Here is a 17,873-nt window from a genome sequence, read left to right on the forward strand (position 1 = left end):
ATTAAATTTGCGCATTGCCCAAATTACGAATATATCATGGGAATATAGTTAAAAAACTGCCGATTACAAATGATCTTAGAATTAGGCATCTGTGTTGCCGAACGTGATTGCAATAAGTTCCCATAAGTATGCGGCCTTTGACTGAAGATAACAAAAAAATATTTTAGTCTCAGAACTAAATGCAGAATCTTTTCTGGGCCAGGGGCCTGGGTCTCATAGGTAATCCACCGCTGCCTTTTGAAACAGATGATAACGACATTGACCATTGACAACAGCAGTTGTAGGTTCACTGAATGTCTGGAAGACAATTTGATAAGTAAGGGGTGCTCACAAACAGAAGTGTGTGATACTCTAAATGGATGTTAGATTGCACCTTGCAGATGCTCCTCCCTTCCAAAGGGGGTAGTTGAGTATGAAAGTGACGAAATGAAGAAAACTCCTTTGGACCATAACTCTGTCCCGTTAAAATATGCCAAGGTATATCCTGCCTTGTAGTATTTGCTGCTAGCAAAGAAAATCGGAACAAAATCTTTCAAAGAAACTCTAAAAAACAGACTACACTGCTCTTCCTAATTTTTTTGCTTCAAAATACACTGTCCCATAAAGTTTTTTAGACGATACCCTTTACCGAGGGTGCCTCAACCCCAAATTTTTCTTTCATGGTCAGAGCGAAGAAAAAAGTCCTTTAGCTCTATGATTTCTAGTGAATAAGGACTGCCATTACGATTAGTTTAGCAAAATTCCTTTACCATAGCTTATTTAGTTAAAAAAAATTGTCTCTGACGTTATCTTGCCTGAGCCACACAGATCGGATTTGCTCTAACACCTTAAATACATCCCTATTGTTTAAATAACTCACAGGGGATAATATAAGAATGTTTGACTTTAATGTCTTATTGTTCAATACTGGGTTAGGTATTCTACACCCGTTCTACAACAGCCTGTCGTGTTGAGTCTTCCGTATTTAATGTTGATGTTCGACAAGGCGAGCTTCAAAGATGGATGTTTCAAATCATAGAGGACTCGTGAACGGGAACCATTATATCTGTGACCCGGACGAAGAAACTGAAACGTAAGTTTTCTTTAGCAATTCGCTGTGTAAATTGTCCAATTTTTTCTTTGCCAGACACGAAACAAAGCTCATAAACTGCTTACTGTTCCTAAGTAACTTAAAGAGGGAATTTCTATTCATTCGTTGATGGGAATAGATTCGAAAGCCAAAATAAAGCTGTGTAAGGATGTGAACGAACATCGTTGTTATCTTATGCACAGTTGAGTAAATTAAAATTTAAATGGATGTCATGCAGACCTCCTTTATATGCTTCTTTGGATTTTCATTCTTGTAAGGTTTACCATTCCAAAAAGATTGTTTCCATGGGGCTGTTTTTGCCAGTCAATAGGCTGATCCTGATGCTGCTAGCAAAGCATAGGCAACAAAGACAACACACAAAGCTTTTTAATTAAACTGTGCAGGAACCAGGGTAGGTCTAGAAAAATCAAAGTAATTTCGTCTGGGCATAAACATTGGATAGGGAAATGACCAGAAAATTGAATTGAGGTTCTAATCCAGACGTTAACGTAATATAAGAGGAAGAATGATGCATTTGATTGGTTTTAAAGCTCCTTTTATCGAAACACTTGGCACCAGAAAATCTTCTCTTTCATTTTTTTTGCTTGCTATCCCTGACTTTCAGATTCACACATCCCTGACTTTACAGGATTGCGCAGAAATATCATTTGGTTACATAGACTTTTGCTGTTCCAAAATGTAAGAAACAATCCTTTCGCAACATTTGTTTACCTAGTTCATAGTAGTACCTTCTTCGCTATGTCCTATAGTAAAGACACTTACAACTTTAAGAAAACCTTAAGTAAATTTCACTATTTTCTCTCTTACCCCTTCCGCAGAGACCCCTTCTTTACCCTTTCCACAGTATGGTGCAGCAGGGGCATTGCAACCGAACATTTCTAAAAATATCCTTGATAAAGAGCCCCCTTTTCTGCCCCTCCATACCTGTCCCTTCCAGGTTTGAAATGATTCAAACGCCACTGTCCCTTTGAGTGGACCTCACAAATTCTGTGAAATTATCTGCTAAGTTTTCAAACGGAACCAATAAATTTTAACCTGCTTGTCAAGAAGATTTTTAATTCAAATACAAATATTCGCTTTTTTTGTTGAAAGAGAAATCTAATATGCAAAATCTTAGATCAAGAGCTAATCGCTCAGTTTATGCTAACAGCCTTAGGAAATATAATTAAATGATGTCATAATGTAATATATAGACTGTTCAGTCGATTATATCTGATTAATATTTCTACGTCATTCGCAACTTCCAGTCACTAGAATCCATACATGACCGCCCCCCCCCTCTTCTCTTCCCCCTAGTTTTCATGCTTGACAGGTTGAAGGAAAGTTATGCTCCCACCATTTTGATAAGACTGTTCTAGACTTTGTTTGATGGATGAAAAAAGTATTCAATGATATTCAATACAAAATTAACGCAAGACTTTTGTAAAGACGTAATGGTGAATCATCGATATACGAAAAAAGTGGGAAAATGTGAAGCTATGAAACATTATCACAGTAACCTTCATCTATTACTATAACTATTTCGGTACCAGGCTCCATATTATGGTTTGATTGGTGCCACTTGGTATGATTTGTATCTGTAACGCAGAAACGGCTTTAGTGGGGAGGAGGGATGCGACATCCCCAATATTTCTGTGTTCTTCGGAAAATTTTGCTTCCATTGGGCAAAAATCATTTTTTGGTAGTCAGTAGTAGCAAAACAATGCAAAGATTTCACTTCTATTAAGTAAAAAAACTATTTATCTTCTTATCTTCTTTACCTTAAAGTTAAAAACCGATCACCATAGATCAACAATCACTTCAATCATTCGTAATTATAATATACAGTTCTGCTACAATCATGGTGAAATCAACCCAATACCGTAGCTACCATACTATTGGACGTAGAGTCTCGTAAGAGGAGCAGCGACATAGGCATTTGACATTAGAAACATGGCAGTAGGGAAGGCTGAAGCCACCCATTTCTTCCATACGGGCAATTGTATCTCAATAAAGCTTTAATATTCGGGGAAGAACCATTCTTAGTCCCCCCCCTTCCCCCCTCAAAGTATCAAGCATCCACTACGCCTATGAGCAGTGACCAACCAAGAATTAGTTTTTCAATGCAATTTATTTTATAATATTTGTTCCTTTAGTGCAAACATGACGTAGTTGATGTAGACTTGGTTGATGGTTCATCAAACTCATTTATTTAAAAGAACCATTTTACTCGCCTTTATGTGTTTACCTTATCAAAATATTATTCAGAGTTGCCATTCCCATTGTCGCTCGAATTCTCTGTATACAATTGTTAACAAGTAACTCCAGTAGATCATACCTGTTAAATATCGCCAGATTTAGTTTCTTCGTTATTTTCCAAAGGTTTCTAACACAAATGAATATCAGGCTTTTTCATACATTTTCAGACTGTAAAATGGAGAAAAAGAGTCTGATATGCACGTGTCTGGTTTTTTCTGTGAAAGCAAAGTGGCTTTATTATTCCCCGCTGTCAAAGGTGGTTTCGAAAAGATCATCCCTCTAGGTGCACTGATCACACGCTGCAAAAGAGAATCGTTATACTAAAATTAAAAAAACTGTTAATTATGAATCAGTCGGTCAAAAGATTCAAATATTCAATTCAACACTGACCCCTTGGAAACCTTGACAAAAATAAGCCGATAAAGAGCTGGTTGGAGAACACATGTTCAGCAGGGTAGATTTTCTAATTATTGTCTTATTTCAATTTTAGAGCACTCTTGCTCTCAAGCGACGTTGTTACTTGGGAACACAACCTCCCGACAGAGGTACCCCTAAAATGCCTCTTTCAATCTAGAATACAAGAAGCTGATTAAGTTCGGGTATCCAAAAGTTGGTTGGATTTTCAAAATTAATTAATACCACAAGAAATTTCTACGACATTAGTGGCTGCTATAATAGAATATTTCTTACACTTGATAGCACTCAACGGTGCTTGCGTTCTAACAGAATTTTCCCCAGGCCCATAGCCAAGGGGTGGCGTGGCAAGAGAAAACCAGTTGTTTGCCACCCCAAGATTGTGTCTGGCGCTCAAAAAATCTTTCGCTGCCAAGCAAAAACCTGGCGCTACTTGGGCGCTTTTCAGAAAATTGCTGAAACAACTGCCTGCTACACAGTGGACAGTGCATTTCAAAATCACAAGTTATGTAAACAAGAAATTTTGTGTGACAATATTCTATAGAATAGACACCCAATAGAATAATCAGTGGTCAGCAACATTCAGCAAAGAAGGGCCTTTGTTCCCAAGCACTTTGATGATTTTGTCAGTACCGACAATGATATTGTCAGTGTCAGTGTTTTTTACCACTAACTCTACCCAACGCCCCCCCCCACCACCCCCACAAAAACTTCACTGTAAACTTCGCCTGCATTGAACACGGGGAGTTTGCCACCCCTACTCCACAGGCCTGGCTACGGGCTTGATTTTCCTAGCCAATTCCTTTTCATAAAAGTACCAGCGTTGTCGAATAAACATGACAACACTGAGAAGACGAGTGCCTGCTTTAAAAAATTGTCATTAGGTCGCAAATTCCTCTTGACTCTATTTTAACTAATAGAGTTTTGAATACGATAAATATTTCCATATCGACACGCAGCTGACGATAGTTCAGTTGTTTTTTAGCAGGGTTAGGATCAGCAAAGCGCCGGAGAATAACAGGTAAATGGGCCTCCTGTTCATAGCAGGTACCATATCTAAGCCGTGTTCTTTTTGTTAAGAAAGCAGATGGTCTTCTCTTATAACACAAACAGCAATGCACGTTACATACGCAAGTCTGAACAGCCGGGCAACCACGACACACAGGCTTACCAATGAAAACAGACTCATGGAGCATAGATTTCAGACACATAGTTGCAAATTTTAGATGCGGCAGTTTCTGAGTAGATATCAACAATTTCGCTTCTGCTTTAACATCAGTCTTAGTTCACATTACAATTTTGTCAACAGCATGCCTCTCTTTTCGAAGAAGAAGTTCGACGAGAAGATTACGAAGAAGTTCGACATTCTTGGAGTAATCGGGAGGTAAGTTACGTGTATTATGAATTACTTGACGCGCAAATTCGACATTTTATATTCAATTCTCGAACTGATTCGAACTGCAAATAGAAATAGCCACCAATTGTATGTCATTCCTTTGGTGCATTTTATCATGTGTTCAATGTTCTAGTCTACCCAAACAGCATATAGAAATAATAATCATCTGTGTCATACCTGTAACGCAGTATATGTTTCCAACAAAGTATGTATCCTCAAATCTTCTAAAATTCTTTCATATTCTCAGCAAACTCGCAAAACTACTTTACAAGGTAGGGTAGTTACAGAACATTTTTTTAGTATCTTCCTCGTGTTGGCAGTTATAAAAAATCATATACCTTTTTCTCATAGCTGAGGTTAATGTCCTTTTTGTGATATTTCGCTATACATTTTCAATCAAGTCTGTTGAAGTTTTTTGAGTCAAAGCTTTCGAAAGGAAAAATCTTAGATTGATTTAGACCCCAACAGCGTATGTCTATCGTGGGAATTTGGACATGAAAAAATCTCATAGATGGCCCTTTTGCAGGTTAACCTCCTGCTAATGTAACAGGTTTCTTTCCTGCGGCACCTCTCTGTCCAAAGCAGTCGACACAACGCGCACTGAAATAGCAAGACCGAAGTGGAAGAATATATAACAGCACTACCTTGTGATATCTTGCACTTGTGTTTTACGCAATACGGTAAACTGTTGAAAAGGTGCGAAAAATACCTATGATGTAGACAAGAATGCAGCTGCAACCACAAAGCAATCGGAAAATTTGCGAAATTAAAAACAATTTTAAAATCAAGAAGACATGAAGAAAACTCGTGACAGGTGTAATGCTATAAAATGAACAAAAAAGTCGCTCGTGCACAATCTTGTGTAAAACTATGAAGTAAAGAAAGAAATTGAATACTTCTCGTGCCAGCCTCCTTTAAAGCCCCTTTGAGCCCCTTTACACAAGGCACCTACTTGTGACCTAGACGTCAAGAGACCTTCAATCGCCAGTTATCAGCCCCCATTACATTCCATCACTCCTACTCAACGAACATGCTAATTCGGAGTCGGTACTTTAGTTCTTTACTAGGAGTTGATTCAAAGATTTTCGCCTTCAAGTTTACCCACAATCCCCCAGAAACTTTCACAGGACATACAGTGATAACAGCGATGTTGTAATTGTTGAAGTGTTTATCCTGTATAAATATTCGTTTTATTATTATATTATTTTATTATTATTATTATTATTATTATATTTTGGCTTGAATGAAAAAATATATCAACCCTAGCATAGCTCCAACTTATTAAAAGGATAGTTTAACTCGATTCTCTCTTAGGCGAAAGAGGAAAACTTGACATTAACAGGGAGAGATGTCTGTATTTCTACAGCAAGCCGCGTTTAGGTTTTTTGGCTCCTCCATAACCCCATCAGCCCCAAATAGTTTTCCTCTTTTCAAAAATACTTACGTATAGAAAGAATGTGAACCATTTGAAGTCTAAAGCCTCCTATTGCTGTTAGTTGTTCTTGCCGAATAATTGTAAATAAAGAATTTGTAAAGAAGATTCTACTTGGAGCACTCAGTTTACCCGGCAAAGGCCCGCAAAGAAACTGCAATTGACGCTGGAAGCAGCTGTACCCTAAAACCATGCACCCCCTCCGCTTTTTAAAAATGCGAACCTTGAGAGTTGCCTACATTTGGGGGTCAGGGTAGGTAAATACAATACATTTTGACGTCACCAAAAGTTTGACAGCTACATAAAAACAAAAGTATGTTCAATTTTAGTATTCAAAAGGGTGTTGCTCACTGTTCCGAAAATAAAAAGGGCATTGCCAGACCCCAAGTCGTTTCTGCAGGTGCGTTCTTAAAGATTTCTCACCTTTCAAAAGTCTAAAAATAATAATAATAATAATAATAATGGGAAACTTTTCATTTTGAATTCCTGTTAAAACTACAATTACAAATCTCACTATTACAAGGTAATTTGTAACTGGCTAGCCTGTTTTTACAAAATAAGACTATTACAATCGTAGTAAAGAGAAAAGAAAAAAAAACGTTAAAAGGGGAGTAGCTCTGGGTTAGTCCATGTTTTGTTCCTACAGCAAAAAATGTAATAGGTGGTACGAATGGATATCGTAGAAAGCTTAGAAATGAGATATCGTTTGTGTTGATCATCGATGGAAAGAGAGTCACACATTTCAAGGAATGAGCTGCATGAGTCGCCGAAGATGCCAAGAGAGCTGATGGAGAGATTTACAAATATGACAGATTTGAACCTTGGTCTTAGATCTGAGACAAGGCGAGCATATTTTGAACGTTTCCTTTCTGCATTGCAGTTAAGGTTAGTTTCAAATCCTATCCTTAGTTCCAAAACGTAAAGAATGTTTTCCTTTGCACGCAGAAGTAGATCTGGGCGCAGATTGTCTCCAGTTATGATGGATGGTGAGGAGAAGCCAGGTATATCGGCAAAAAGAGAGGATCCCTCTATTGCTTTCAAGGAGGTTGCAAGAAAATTTAGAGCAGAATTATGACGCCAGGTATAACGACCTTGTTCGAGATAAACTTTGCAGCCTGCAACGACATGGAGTAAAGTTTCGGGTTATTAAATGTTAAAACTACTACATCAAATAAATACATACGAGATAAAATCCACAAAATTTTAAGTACATAATAATCAATAAAAAATAGAATTTAGAGGGTAGTATTATAAAAATCTGAGCTATTTAAAACGAAAGAATTAATAAAAAACCAAGCTGTGGCACGAGCGTCCTACATAGTTTGCATGTACAGTCGGTGCCATTCCAGCTTTTAATTTCTTTCTTAAACTGATTAATAGATTGAGCATTCCTTATGTACTGAGGTAAAGAGAGTCAAAGATGCTGCCCTCTATATTTGATAGTTTCGGTTCCATAAATGGTTGTTCTTACCCTTGGTACCATAAATTCATTATTATTTCTCAAATTATGAACAGCATGTCGCTCGCAGAAAATCTCCCTCATAAAAGGAGGGTTGATATTTCCCTTTGTTTTAAACATTTCAATCATAAGATTTCGCAGGTGCTTAAGATGAATTTTTACCGAGTCATCATTTTCTAGCAGAGTGTTGAAGCTAGAACCATAGTCTTTGTATGCAATTCTCAGAGCTCTTTCGTGTATTTCATTAATCTTACTATTCGAGTGCCTACTGTGGAACATCCAGACCAGTGGGCAGTATTCAAATTTGCTAATTACAAAAGCTCTCATTAAGATTTTAAGTTTATTAGTGTGCATGTATCCAGATATGCGAGCGAGGGCGGTGAGTTTGCTACCAGACTTCTTACATAACTTACTGATATGTGTCTCAAAACTGAGTCTTTTGTCTTGAGTCTTTAAGTCTTTTGTTTTGATTCTATCACAACCCCTAATAGCTTTTCCTCTTCCGAGTTTTCTATGATAGAATCTCCTACATTAACTATGACCTGCTGATTAGAACTGCTGCCAAGAATAAGTAAATGACATTTGTTTGTATTCAACTTCATAGAGTTATCAGCGAACCATTGGATAGTTATACTTGAGTCATTCTCTAGCCTTGCAATTACATAATTGAGATTTTTATCGCACGCATATAGAGTTATATCATCCGCGTAATTGCAGATATCCGTATCCATTAAGTAGAGAAGTAAGTCATTCATGTAGATGTTAAAGAAGAGGAGACCAAGAACTTATCCTTGCGGAACACCAAGGAACAGTTGTTTGTAGGTACTGAATGATCCATCAATCTTAACTCTCTGATGCCTATTTTCCAAGTAGCTGTTAACAAGACACAGTGCTTCATGGCTGAACCTGTAAGCATTTAGTTTTGCTATAAGCAGGTCATGTTTAATACAATCGAAGGCTTTCGAGAGGTCCATTAGGATTGCGCCAACATTTTCTGCCAAATCTGTACACAATACGCTAGCCATTTGGAGTGAGAACGCTGGCATTGCCAATTGTCCTCAAGTGGTTTTATACCGCACCTCCTTCGTAATTTTCCTCCCTAACTTTTACTTCATTTGCCTTTCTGAGTCTCTAGTGCCAAGGGTAGTCTTCTTGGCCCAATAATCTCTCACTAAAGGAGTGAAGAGGTTCCTAATAATACTTGAAATGTGATCTGACCTGAATCTAGAGAATGGTTGGAAACTGGAGAAAAGACTTCCAGGCAATCGACAGATACTGAAATGACTTAAGCCATCTGTCAATCAGTATTACCCAATCAAAAACCGTGTTAGTGGAATCACACTCGCTGATTGGTCAATTCTTGATTCAAAGATGGATAAAGCCCCTTTTGTATCGATGGCTTTTAGTCTACGTTTGCCAAACCATAAGGTGTTTGTTGCATCAACTAATAAAAGTTCTGAAAACGTGTTTTTGTTGCTTGTAACAAAAATCTAATATTTTTAGCACCTGCAGACCTGCGATTTTCGTGGCATGTAAACATCAATTCTAGTCACTTGCCAAAACTTTTCAGTGCTTGCTGATATGTATATTAATTGCCTAAAACCACTAAATGCAAGTTTCTATTTACATTCGGAAATTTGTATACGTCACAAACTGAGATAATCGAAAAAGCCCATTAAATACAGCTGTTCTAGTGCATTATCAGCACTTTCAATCTTCCTACAGCATGTTTAATTTAATAGGACGACAGGATACATGAAGAGAATTTTTTCTACATTATCTGCTATCATCTGCTACTACTTTGATCTTTCGAAACGAGCAGTAAATCGTTTGAAAGTCAAATGAACGAACTCGAGCTGGCTGCATGATGAAAAATTATGCTCATTTTGACAGGAAACAAGAACAAATTATCTTTAAGACATTGTCATATCATGCAAAAGCATGAGACTCTAAAACGCAACTGCGAATCTCGTCGCGAAATATAAGTTTCCTTTCAAATAGTGAGTTGGCTGTTGAATGATATACAATTTATATATAAATATCACACAAAAAGAAAAGCTTATCTATTAATCATTTTTGAATTCATCTACTTGCAACTACTAGGCTTGGTTTTAATTGTATCTTGTAGCAAAATAGTCATACTCGAAAGATTGAGAGTATCTTACTATAGTTTAAATACTTGTACTGTAATCACCTATATATCCTTCGATAATAATCATTATAAACTGGATTTTGCGGTTTGTCCAGTTGGCTAGGACTGCTACTGGGTTGCTCAAATCTCCTTTTTTTCTCTACCCCATGACGCAGAAACGCTGAAAATCTTTAATTGGAAAGTTGACGAGGTTATCATCAGCCCGTTAAATTTTTGCTGTGTTGCTCTTTAAACCTCTTTTCAAGTAACCACAGGCACCTTTAATAGTTTGTCAGTATTCAGATGTATGTTGATTTATCGCTGTGTTTTTGTCTTCTGTGATTACATCCTAGTTTAGCCCTAGAATGATAAATCAATGTGATTAAGCATTCAAGCAATCGCCCAGTCACATTCAGTCAATCCAATCAATCGATTAATGCGTTTTTGCAATACTAACACACTTTTCTCGATGGTGTCCTTAGTGACGGACATATCCCAGTTACGAGCACCTCCAAGTCACGGGCACCCCCAGTCACTGGCACCTCCCAGTTGCGGGCACCTTCAAGTTACGGACACCTGCCAATTACGGACACTTTCCAGTTACGGACACCTCTCAGAAACGGACACCTCCCAATTACGGACACCAGCAAACAGCGAAAAAATTTAATTCAAAAAATTCTTTTTTCTAAAATTTTATTATGCTTTCGTTCAAACTCCACCTTTTGGTAGTTTTTATCGAAAAAGTTTGATAAACATTTCACCTTTAAGTGAAAATGCTGAGTCTAGTGTTGGTTGTCCTCTGTTCAACTAATCTTGGCTTTCAATGAATTCATCTTACATAAGAATACTTCCGAATTGTAGTCACAATCTGAATAATAGTGACGACCCGAAGGACTATTGGGGACATTCACTTTTTAATCTTTATTCAACTACGGGGTGGGGGGAGGGATGGGGGGACTAGTCTCTCCATTTTTTCAGAAAGTTGGTCCTTGAGATTCTTGCAAACCCGATGAGAAAACTTGGAGGGGAGGTATGTATGTTATCTAGATCGTCACATTTAAATGAGATTTCTTGGGAGACAAGAGGAGTTTCCTCCGGAAGAAAATGATTCAAGCAGGGAAAAAAGGGCGTGGTCAAAAAATGCGTTGTTATAAAGGGCTGGGTCCCGGACACAGCTTTTGTCCCTCCCCCTACTTATCCCAGGCTGGGACTGCCACTGGCTGCCTATTAATAGGCTCATGGGCCTTTCCCTAACATTATAAACTAAACAAGATTATTTCAAATTTTGTCTTTCATAACAACTTTTTTTTGTTCTTGAAAATCATGCTTTGTAAATATTTGCTAAGCAGGAAAAAAGCAAAACCTTTGCAGTATACATTTTCATTGGAATATCACGGCACTGAAAAGATGCAAGAGTAGGGCAATTCTGTGAAGGAGTCGTTAAAGACTTTTACCTTGGGGGCTTCACCTCGGACCTTAGTTTTATCCCCACGTAAAGAAAACTGGTGCTACAAATGGTAACATAAACGAATTAATATCTTTAAATATTTGACTCAATCTTTTTCATCCTTTCTATCTCTAGCGGCGCATTCTCTGATGTCCACATATGTCGCGAGAAAGTCAGTGGAAAGGAATATGCAGTTAAATGTATCAAAAGAAAGGAAATCGAGGGCAGAGAAGACGCACTTGAAAACGAGATTGAAATACACAAAAAGTGAGCATATTATAAGTATACACTTACTTACCTTTATGTATTATTTTATGGCATCATAATCAGGCTGGAAATCGCACATAAAGAGCGATTGAATTACATTTGCAAAAGAAATCATGTTATGCAGCATTAAATTTAAATCTATAACTTTCCTCTTTATCATATGTTACTGCGAAAAACTATATTTCAGAACTTATTCTTTTCAGCTTGTAAGAGGGAAGGGAATGTTAAAATGCTGCCAATCTTTACACCTGTTTTATAAAATCTATAAACTGTGTTGCCAGAGTAGCTATCAACCATTCACTCAAAGAAAAAGCCAATTTTTTAAACATTTTTTTCACATTTATGCTGTCTGGCCTCGTGCGACTCAAACTACAAATTGTCATTGCTTTTAATGTTTTATACAAAAAATGTTTTGACGTTTTTGCTCTGAGGAGTGTCAGACGAAAAAGCTTTTAGTATGTCGTAAAATGTTTGCTTTTTTCAAAGCCATTTTCACAAAATGTTATATTCCTTTTTTTTAAAATTGTGAAAGCTGTTGGACTCATGCGTTGACCCAACATTTTCTTTTATTATATTCTTCATAGTGAGCCTTTAAATATTGCAAATCAGTTAAATAGTTAGATAAAACAAAACCTGCGTCACAGACCATCACCACCAAGGAGGAGAGTGGTGGTGGTTTTCTCAAACACGGCTAAGCTATTGAGAATAGAAGCAGGCTAGGTAAAACATGGCTAATAAAAGATTGGAAGATTGCTAACGAATCCTTCGCTCATTAAGTAAAGAACAGAAACCAAACCAGTGGCGGATTTAAGGGGGGCAGCAAGGGGCAGTTGCCCCTCCCTCAACTAGCTGAAGCAAGTCTGGCGCCCCTTTTTGGAATTGTACGCCCCTTTTGAAGAATGAAAATCAGATGAAAAAGATTCTGAGACCGATAGGTTAATTTGCTTCAAGGATTACCTCAATGTTGTTTATTCCGAAAATGTATCTGAAATTGCTGTATACAGCGTACTCTCGTCACCAATTTTTGAAATTTTTTCAGCGCCCCCACTACCAACTGCCCCTCCTTCAAATTTGCTCTAATTCCGCCCCTGGATCAAACCACAGTGATTTTACGAGAAAAGAACCTGTGCTTAAATAGCCATATCTTAGACTGTTACTAACACATTTAGCTGACTTCTAGCTTTATCCTGTTGCATATGACACTTTTGGCTCTCCTGCGCAATGGAAAGTAAAGTCTGCACGCAGGCTAGCTGATGTCGCTCATTTAAAGATATTTCATGATGCTCTTCAGGTTATGTGATTCAAAGTAACGGGTGACGTCATCACTTTAGAACACTGCTCATTTTCTGGTTTAAAGCCTCTCTAGGCCAAGATAGATGTTTTTTGTTTATCGGTTTATGGTTGATACCTAAACTGCACTTCGTGGCCAAGCCCTAAGAAAAAACTTCACGTCAATCAAAGAGCTAAAAATACAAAGACATTTGCGTTTTTTTCTAATGATCACTGTTAAAATTTTACGAACTGAGCTTACCATGGTAGCATTGCTAAATTTGCGAGATTTTCGAACTGGCTTGCACCTGGTCGTTTTAAAAAACAGAAAAGCCTCTGGCTGACACGGACGATCTAAGGTTAATTTGATGAAAATTCCCAGCACTTTAGCAAACAAGTTTAACTTTTTAGTTAAAATTCGTGATAAGCTACTTGTTAATTATGCAAGCCTTTGATGATATTAGACATTGTTGATGAAAATACTGAGAGCAACTCGTTTTTTACAAAATTGAACATCAACAGCGGGAATTCATAAAAGTTTTGTTGTGAGAACCATTTTCGGTAGATGCTGCTGGCCTTGTCTTAAAGGGCCTCTCCAGCCCAAATTTTCAATTGCATTTTATTGACTAATGTAAAGGACTCGAACCCGCTGATCACGAATTTATTATTCGTTTTTCAAAATTTTCCATAGTTTGTGAGATATAAGCTCTTGCATTTCGACCATTGAATTGAATTAGCCGACAAAAAAATTTTCGGTTAAGGTCCTGTTAAGGTGCCGCAAACATATCGATTTTTTCCCCAACAACGTCGTTTGGACGTTTTGGGGGGAGGGCTTTTTCTCAAGACGTTTTCAAATTGAGACTTTACATCGAAAAATGGTTTTATAAAAATAAATCACAATCTGTAAAATCTGAACGTTGTCTTTCTTGACTGTCTCTCACTGTCAATATGAACTTTCTAATATGGTCGGATCTTAAACTCTTTGCTAAAGGTTGGCCAACAAAAAAGAGACACTCCGACCATAACATAAGAATTTTTTCTAATTCAACTCAACAATGATGTGAAATCAACTTGCAATTGAACTCAACATTGCCTGTTGTTTTCCTTCTCATTCAATACACTGTTATAAAGAAAACATACCTCAGTTTGGAAATTATTGGGGGGCGGGGGCTCTAGCCCCCACCTCCAGCCCTCACCTCAAATCCCCCGGCTCTGACGGGCCTGATAATTTATAACTTTTTACATTGGAAGATAATGTATTGCGCAGAATAAAGTAATCGTTGGTTCAGCTCTTCAATCCAGCTCACGTTTTTCATTTGGCCCCTTGTAAAAATGAATTTCCCGCCCCTGATCTAGAGAATGTTCAAATGTATCTTTGAGCACAAAGATATGCCTGTCTTCCAGGATTCTTAAATGCTTGTCCCTAGCAAATAATCATCCATGATGTCACTCTACTTTGGACGCATAGTAGGAACTTGATGTGATTCACGTTTCGTGTGCATAACGATTCCAAGCTTACCTTTTATCAATGTTAATTTTAGAATCAAACATCCAAATGTTGTGGAGCTGGTGCAATTATATGACAACAAAGATGCTCTTTTCATAATAATGGAATTGTAAGTACTCACATTATTCATTACACTTATAGCTTAAAGATGGATATATTTCTTTGTGGTGTTGAAATTTTGAGAAATTTGAGAATTATCCAAGAATAATAATCAGTTTTTAATTTAATTGAAAGTTTTACTTTTCTCTTTTTGTGCATTTTGCAAGTGTGTCATACAGGCAAAATGTTGGAGGAACAACCACGAAGAATGTGTTGTTCTGGCATGCATCGACCAGAATTACAACTATTTAGGAATGTCGAGACTCAGCAAAAAGTTTAAGCATTTTCTCTGCTTCTCGTTTCCTCGTTTCCCTTTACATAAGAAATAAAAATGAAAGCAAAAATAACTTCTTATCTTTTGTTAAACGATGTTTCCACTAAAGCAGCCTCTTTACTATTGTAGGGTCTCTGGTGGGGAACTTTTTGACAGAATTGTCGAAAAGGGAAGTTATACTGAACAAGATGCAAGCGGTATCATAAAGCAAGTTCTAGAAGGCGTCTTTTATTTGCATTCAATTGATATCGTTCACAGGGATCTAAAGGTATGAGGCATCATCATAATCAATGCTGCATTCTGTACTTATACTTCATTTCTGTGGGTTCAGTTTTATTTAGTATTAAAATTTTGAAATTCCTCTGCGTACAATATCTTATTATAACTGTAACTGCATAGAATGACTACATGTTACGTAAACAAACTTATGCAAACAGACAATAATTCAAAATTACGCAAGGTGTTGCTTGCGGAAGAGATTCTTTGGAGGAGCCCTCTCAATAGATGAACTAATCGAGGAAAGATCATTCTATTGACCTTTTTTTCAACAGTGTTTGAGCTGCCACTTCTTCTAGTATCTGCAATTAAATGATAATTTTCTTTCCTAAGCCAGTAGTTGTTTGAGCAAAAATTAAAATTCCAATAAATTAAATGTAAGGAATCTCTAGAATAGAAATTTCGCAAAGCTAGAGATGACACTTGCAAACACTTTAAAGACAATCTGATGGCCACAACAATATTTCAATTTTTTCATTAGTTCAGAAAGATTAGAAAATTGCTATGTCATTTGAATTTTAAAAGCCAAAACCTTCTTAAATGCAATTTTAGAATATGTAAAATTGACCTGTCTGTTGTTGAGAAAAAGGTTTTTTAGGTAAAAATTCATTCCAGTACGTCTTTTAATCACAGCAGAAAAGTATTGTTTATCTAAATTAGGCCTTGAAGGCAATTGTTAATGTGTTTATATAGCTTGCAGTTGCAAACAAAACTGCTGATGAAATGCTGACAAGAATTAAGAAGCGCTGTCATTTGACTGGTTTACACCAAGCTTTTTAAGGGCCTAATGACATACATAGGACTTTTTCCAATAAGCTCAGATTTCTGCCCTCTAACCTGAGGTGAACATGTTTATGACTTTACGGCTGTACTCACTTAAGGGTTGAAAACATTTAAATCCATTATGTCTAGGTTTGACATTAAGGTTAAAAATTTCAACTCGTTGGAACAAAGAGTGCTTAAATTAATTTATTCCTATTGTTTCAATTATTGACTTCAGGCAATTTCATAATGTAATTTTGTGTCATTTGAATTTAGAAATCTGAGATATAAGGCGTATAATTGGAAAATATGCGTTTCTTGAAAATATTTATTAAGTTTTTAAATTTATTACTTAACTTGGAAAATTCTCAAACTAGCTAGGTTAATGAGAAACAACGGAAATCGAGATAATTTTATTAATCAGCCGCTTATTCAATTTTCAAGATAATCTGCTTTGCATCATTTTGCTCGAATCAAATCATCAAATTTAAACCAAAAGCAGCCGATGTCGCTCAAATCAATAAATTTGCTTTCCTTTTATGACATTTCACCTGCATTCGTTTATTTCCTAACATCAATGTATATTCTCTTTTCAGCCAGAGAATCTTCTTTTCCACGAGTAAGCAGCATCCATTTATTCTAAATGTTACAACCTTTAGGATGCAAATGTAACTAAATGTTAAAATAGCCTAACTGTAGTCAATAGTACTTCTACTCTACCTTTATACTTACTTCGACACCTTTCTTTTCTCAGGAGTTATTCTAACCGATTCTAATGTGGTTGTGTTGCCATTTTGTGGTATTGGGAATCCTATTTGCGGTGTTGTGATTTCAATTTTTGTGTTGTGATCACAGTGCCGTCGGAACGAAATTCATATTGGGGGGGGGGGGCTGCCCATTGTTTTCCTTCTCAATTAGTACACTGTTATAAAGGAAACATACTACAGTTTGACAATTATTGGGGGGCTCCAGCCCCCCCCCCCCAGCCTCCCCGGTTCCGACGGGCCTGGATCAAGACAAAAGCTTAACGTTGAAGAAGAATTATAGTAAATAGTCAGTCAGTCCTCAACCTAAAACACTTAAGCTTTGATCTTGGCTGTTTACCTTCTTTTCATCCTTATCAGGTAAAATCACACCACCCTCTATTTCCTGTAAATATTTTCTGTCTCCACTGGCAATGCCAACAATAAAGTCAAACGAAAGACTTATTTTTTTAGATCAGTGGTTCTCGTTCTACCGTTGTTTAGGTCTTTTTATTCAGTAAAATTTTAACACTTTACAAAATTACCAGAACTTTAACTTGGGTGTTGCAAATCTCTCTTAGAATAACCCCTATATTTACTTATCTGTATTGGATTTCATTTATAATTCTCTTTTTTCTATTATCGCCACCAGCTCAAGTGAAAATGCAAGGATAATGATAACAGATTTTGGGTTGGCTAAGAACACAGATGAAGGCCCTATAAACACTGCTTGTGGAACACCGGGCTATGTTGGTTAGTGTCTTTCAACCAATGGTTTGAATGAATTATACAAATAAGCTTTTGATGCATTGTAATATTACACCCGAATGCTGCTGGAAACGGAACAGTTATTAAAGAGACTTTTGTCGTTCAGAGTGAAATGATTGGTCAAATGAGACTTGGGGGTTCTTTACAAAAATGTTGGCTTTTCAGAAAGGCGTTCCCTGCCAAATTTTTGCAGCTTCCTTATGAGTGTTTTGAGAACACGATTACTGGCGTTATTCTTGCAATAATGATGTTGAATTTACGTCTGTTCAATCATTCAGTGAAAGTCGACTTAGCCTTATTC

General features: G+C 37.0%; 1 protein-coding gene across 4 annotated transcripts in view; it reads left to right on the forward strand.

The window, feature by feature from the left end:
* Window positions 1-17,873, forward strand: part of LOC135692655 (calcium/calmodulin-dependent protein kinase type 1D) — a 35,475-nt gene that overhangs the window by 4,084 nt on the left and 13,518 nt on the right. For 2 of the 4 annotated variants that reach the window (XM_065210872.2, XM_089112656.1), the window contains exons 2-7: window positions 5,052-5,126; window positions 11,743-11,874; window positions 14,685-14,759; window positions 15,153-15,291; window positions 16,658-16,680; window positions 17,457-17,557. In XM_065210872.2, coding sequence (XP_065066944.1) covers window positions 5,053-5,126; window positions 11,743-11,874; window positions 14,685-14,759; window positions 15,153-15,291; window positions 16,658-16,680; window positions 17,457-17,557 — 544 coding nt within the window. In that variant the 5' untranslated portion in view covers window position 5,052. Of the gene's footprint in view, window positions 1-675; window positions 1,073-4,574; window positions 5,127-11,742; window positions 11,875-14,684; window positions 14,760-15,152; window positions 15,292-16,657; window positions 16,681-17,456; window positions 17,558-17,873 lie in introns of those variants that run through there. The other 2 variants (XM_065210869.2, XM_065210868.2) reach the window with 2 other exon arrangements.

This window comes from Rhopilema esculentum, chromosome 3 (assembly GCF_057945365.1).
Source record: "Rhopilema esculentum isolate cy_ngs chromosome 3, ASM5794536v1, whole genome shotgun sequence".
Lineage (NCBI taxonomy): Eukaryota > Metazoa > Cnidaria > Scyphozoa > Rhizostomeae > Rhizostomatidae > Rhopilema > Rhopilema esculentum.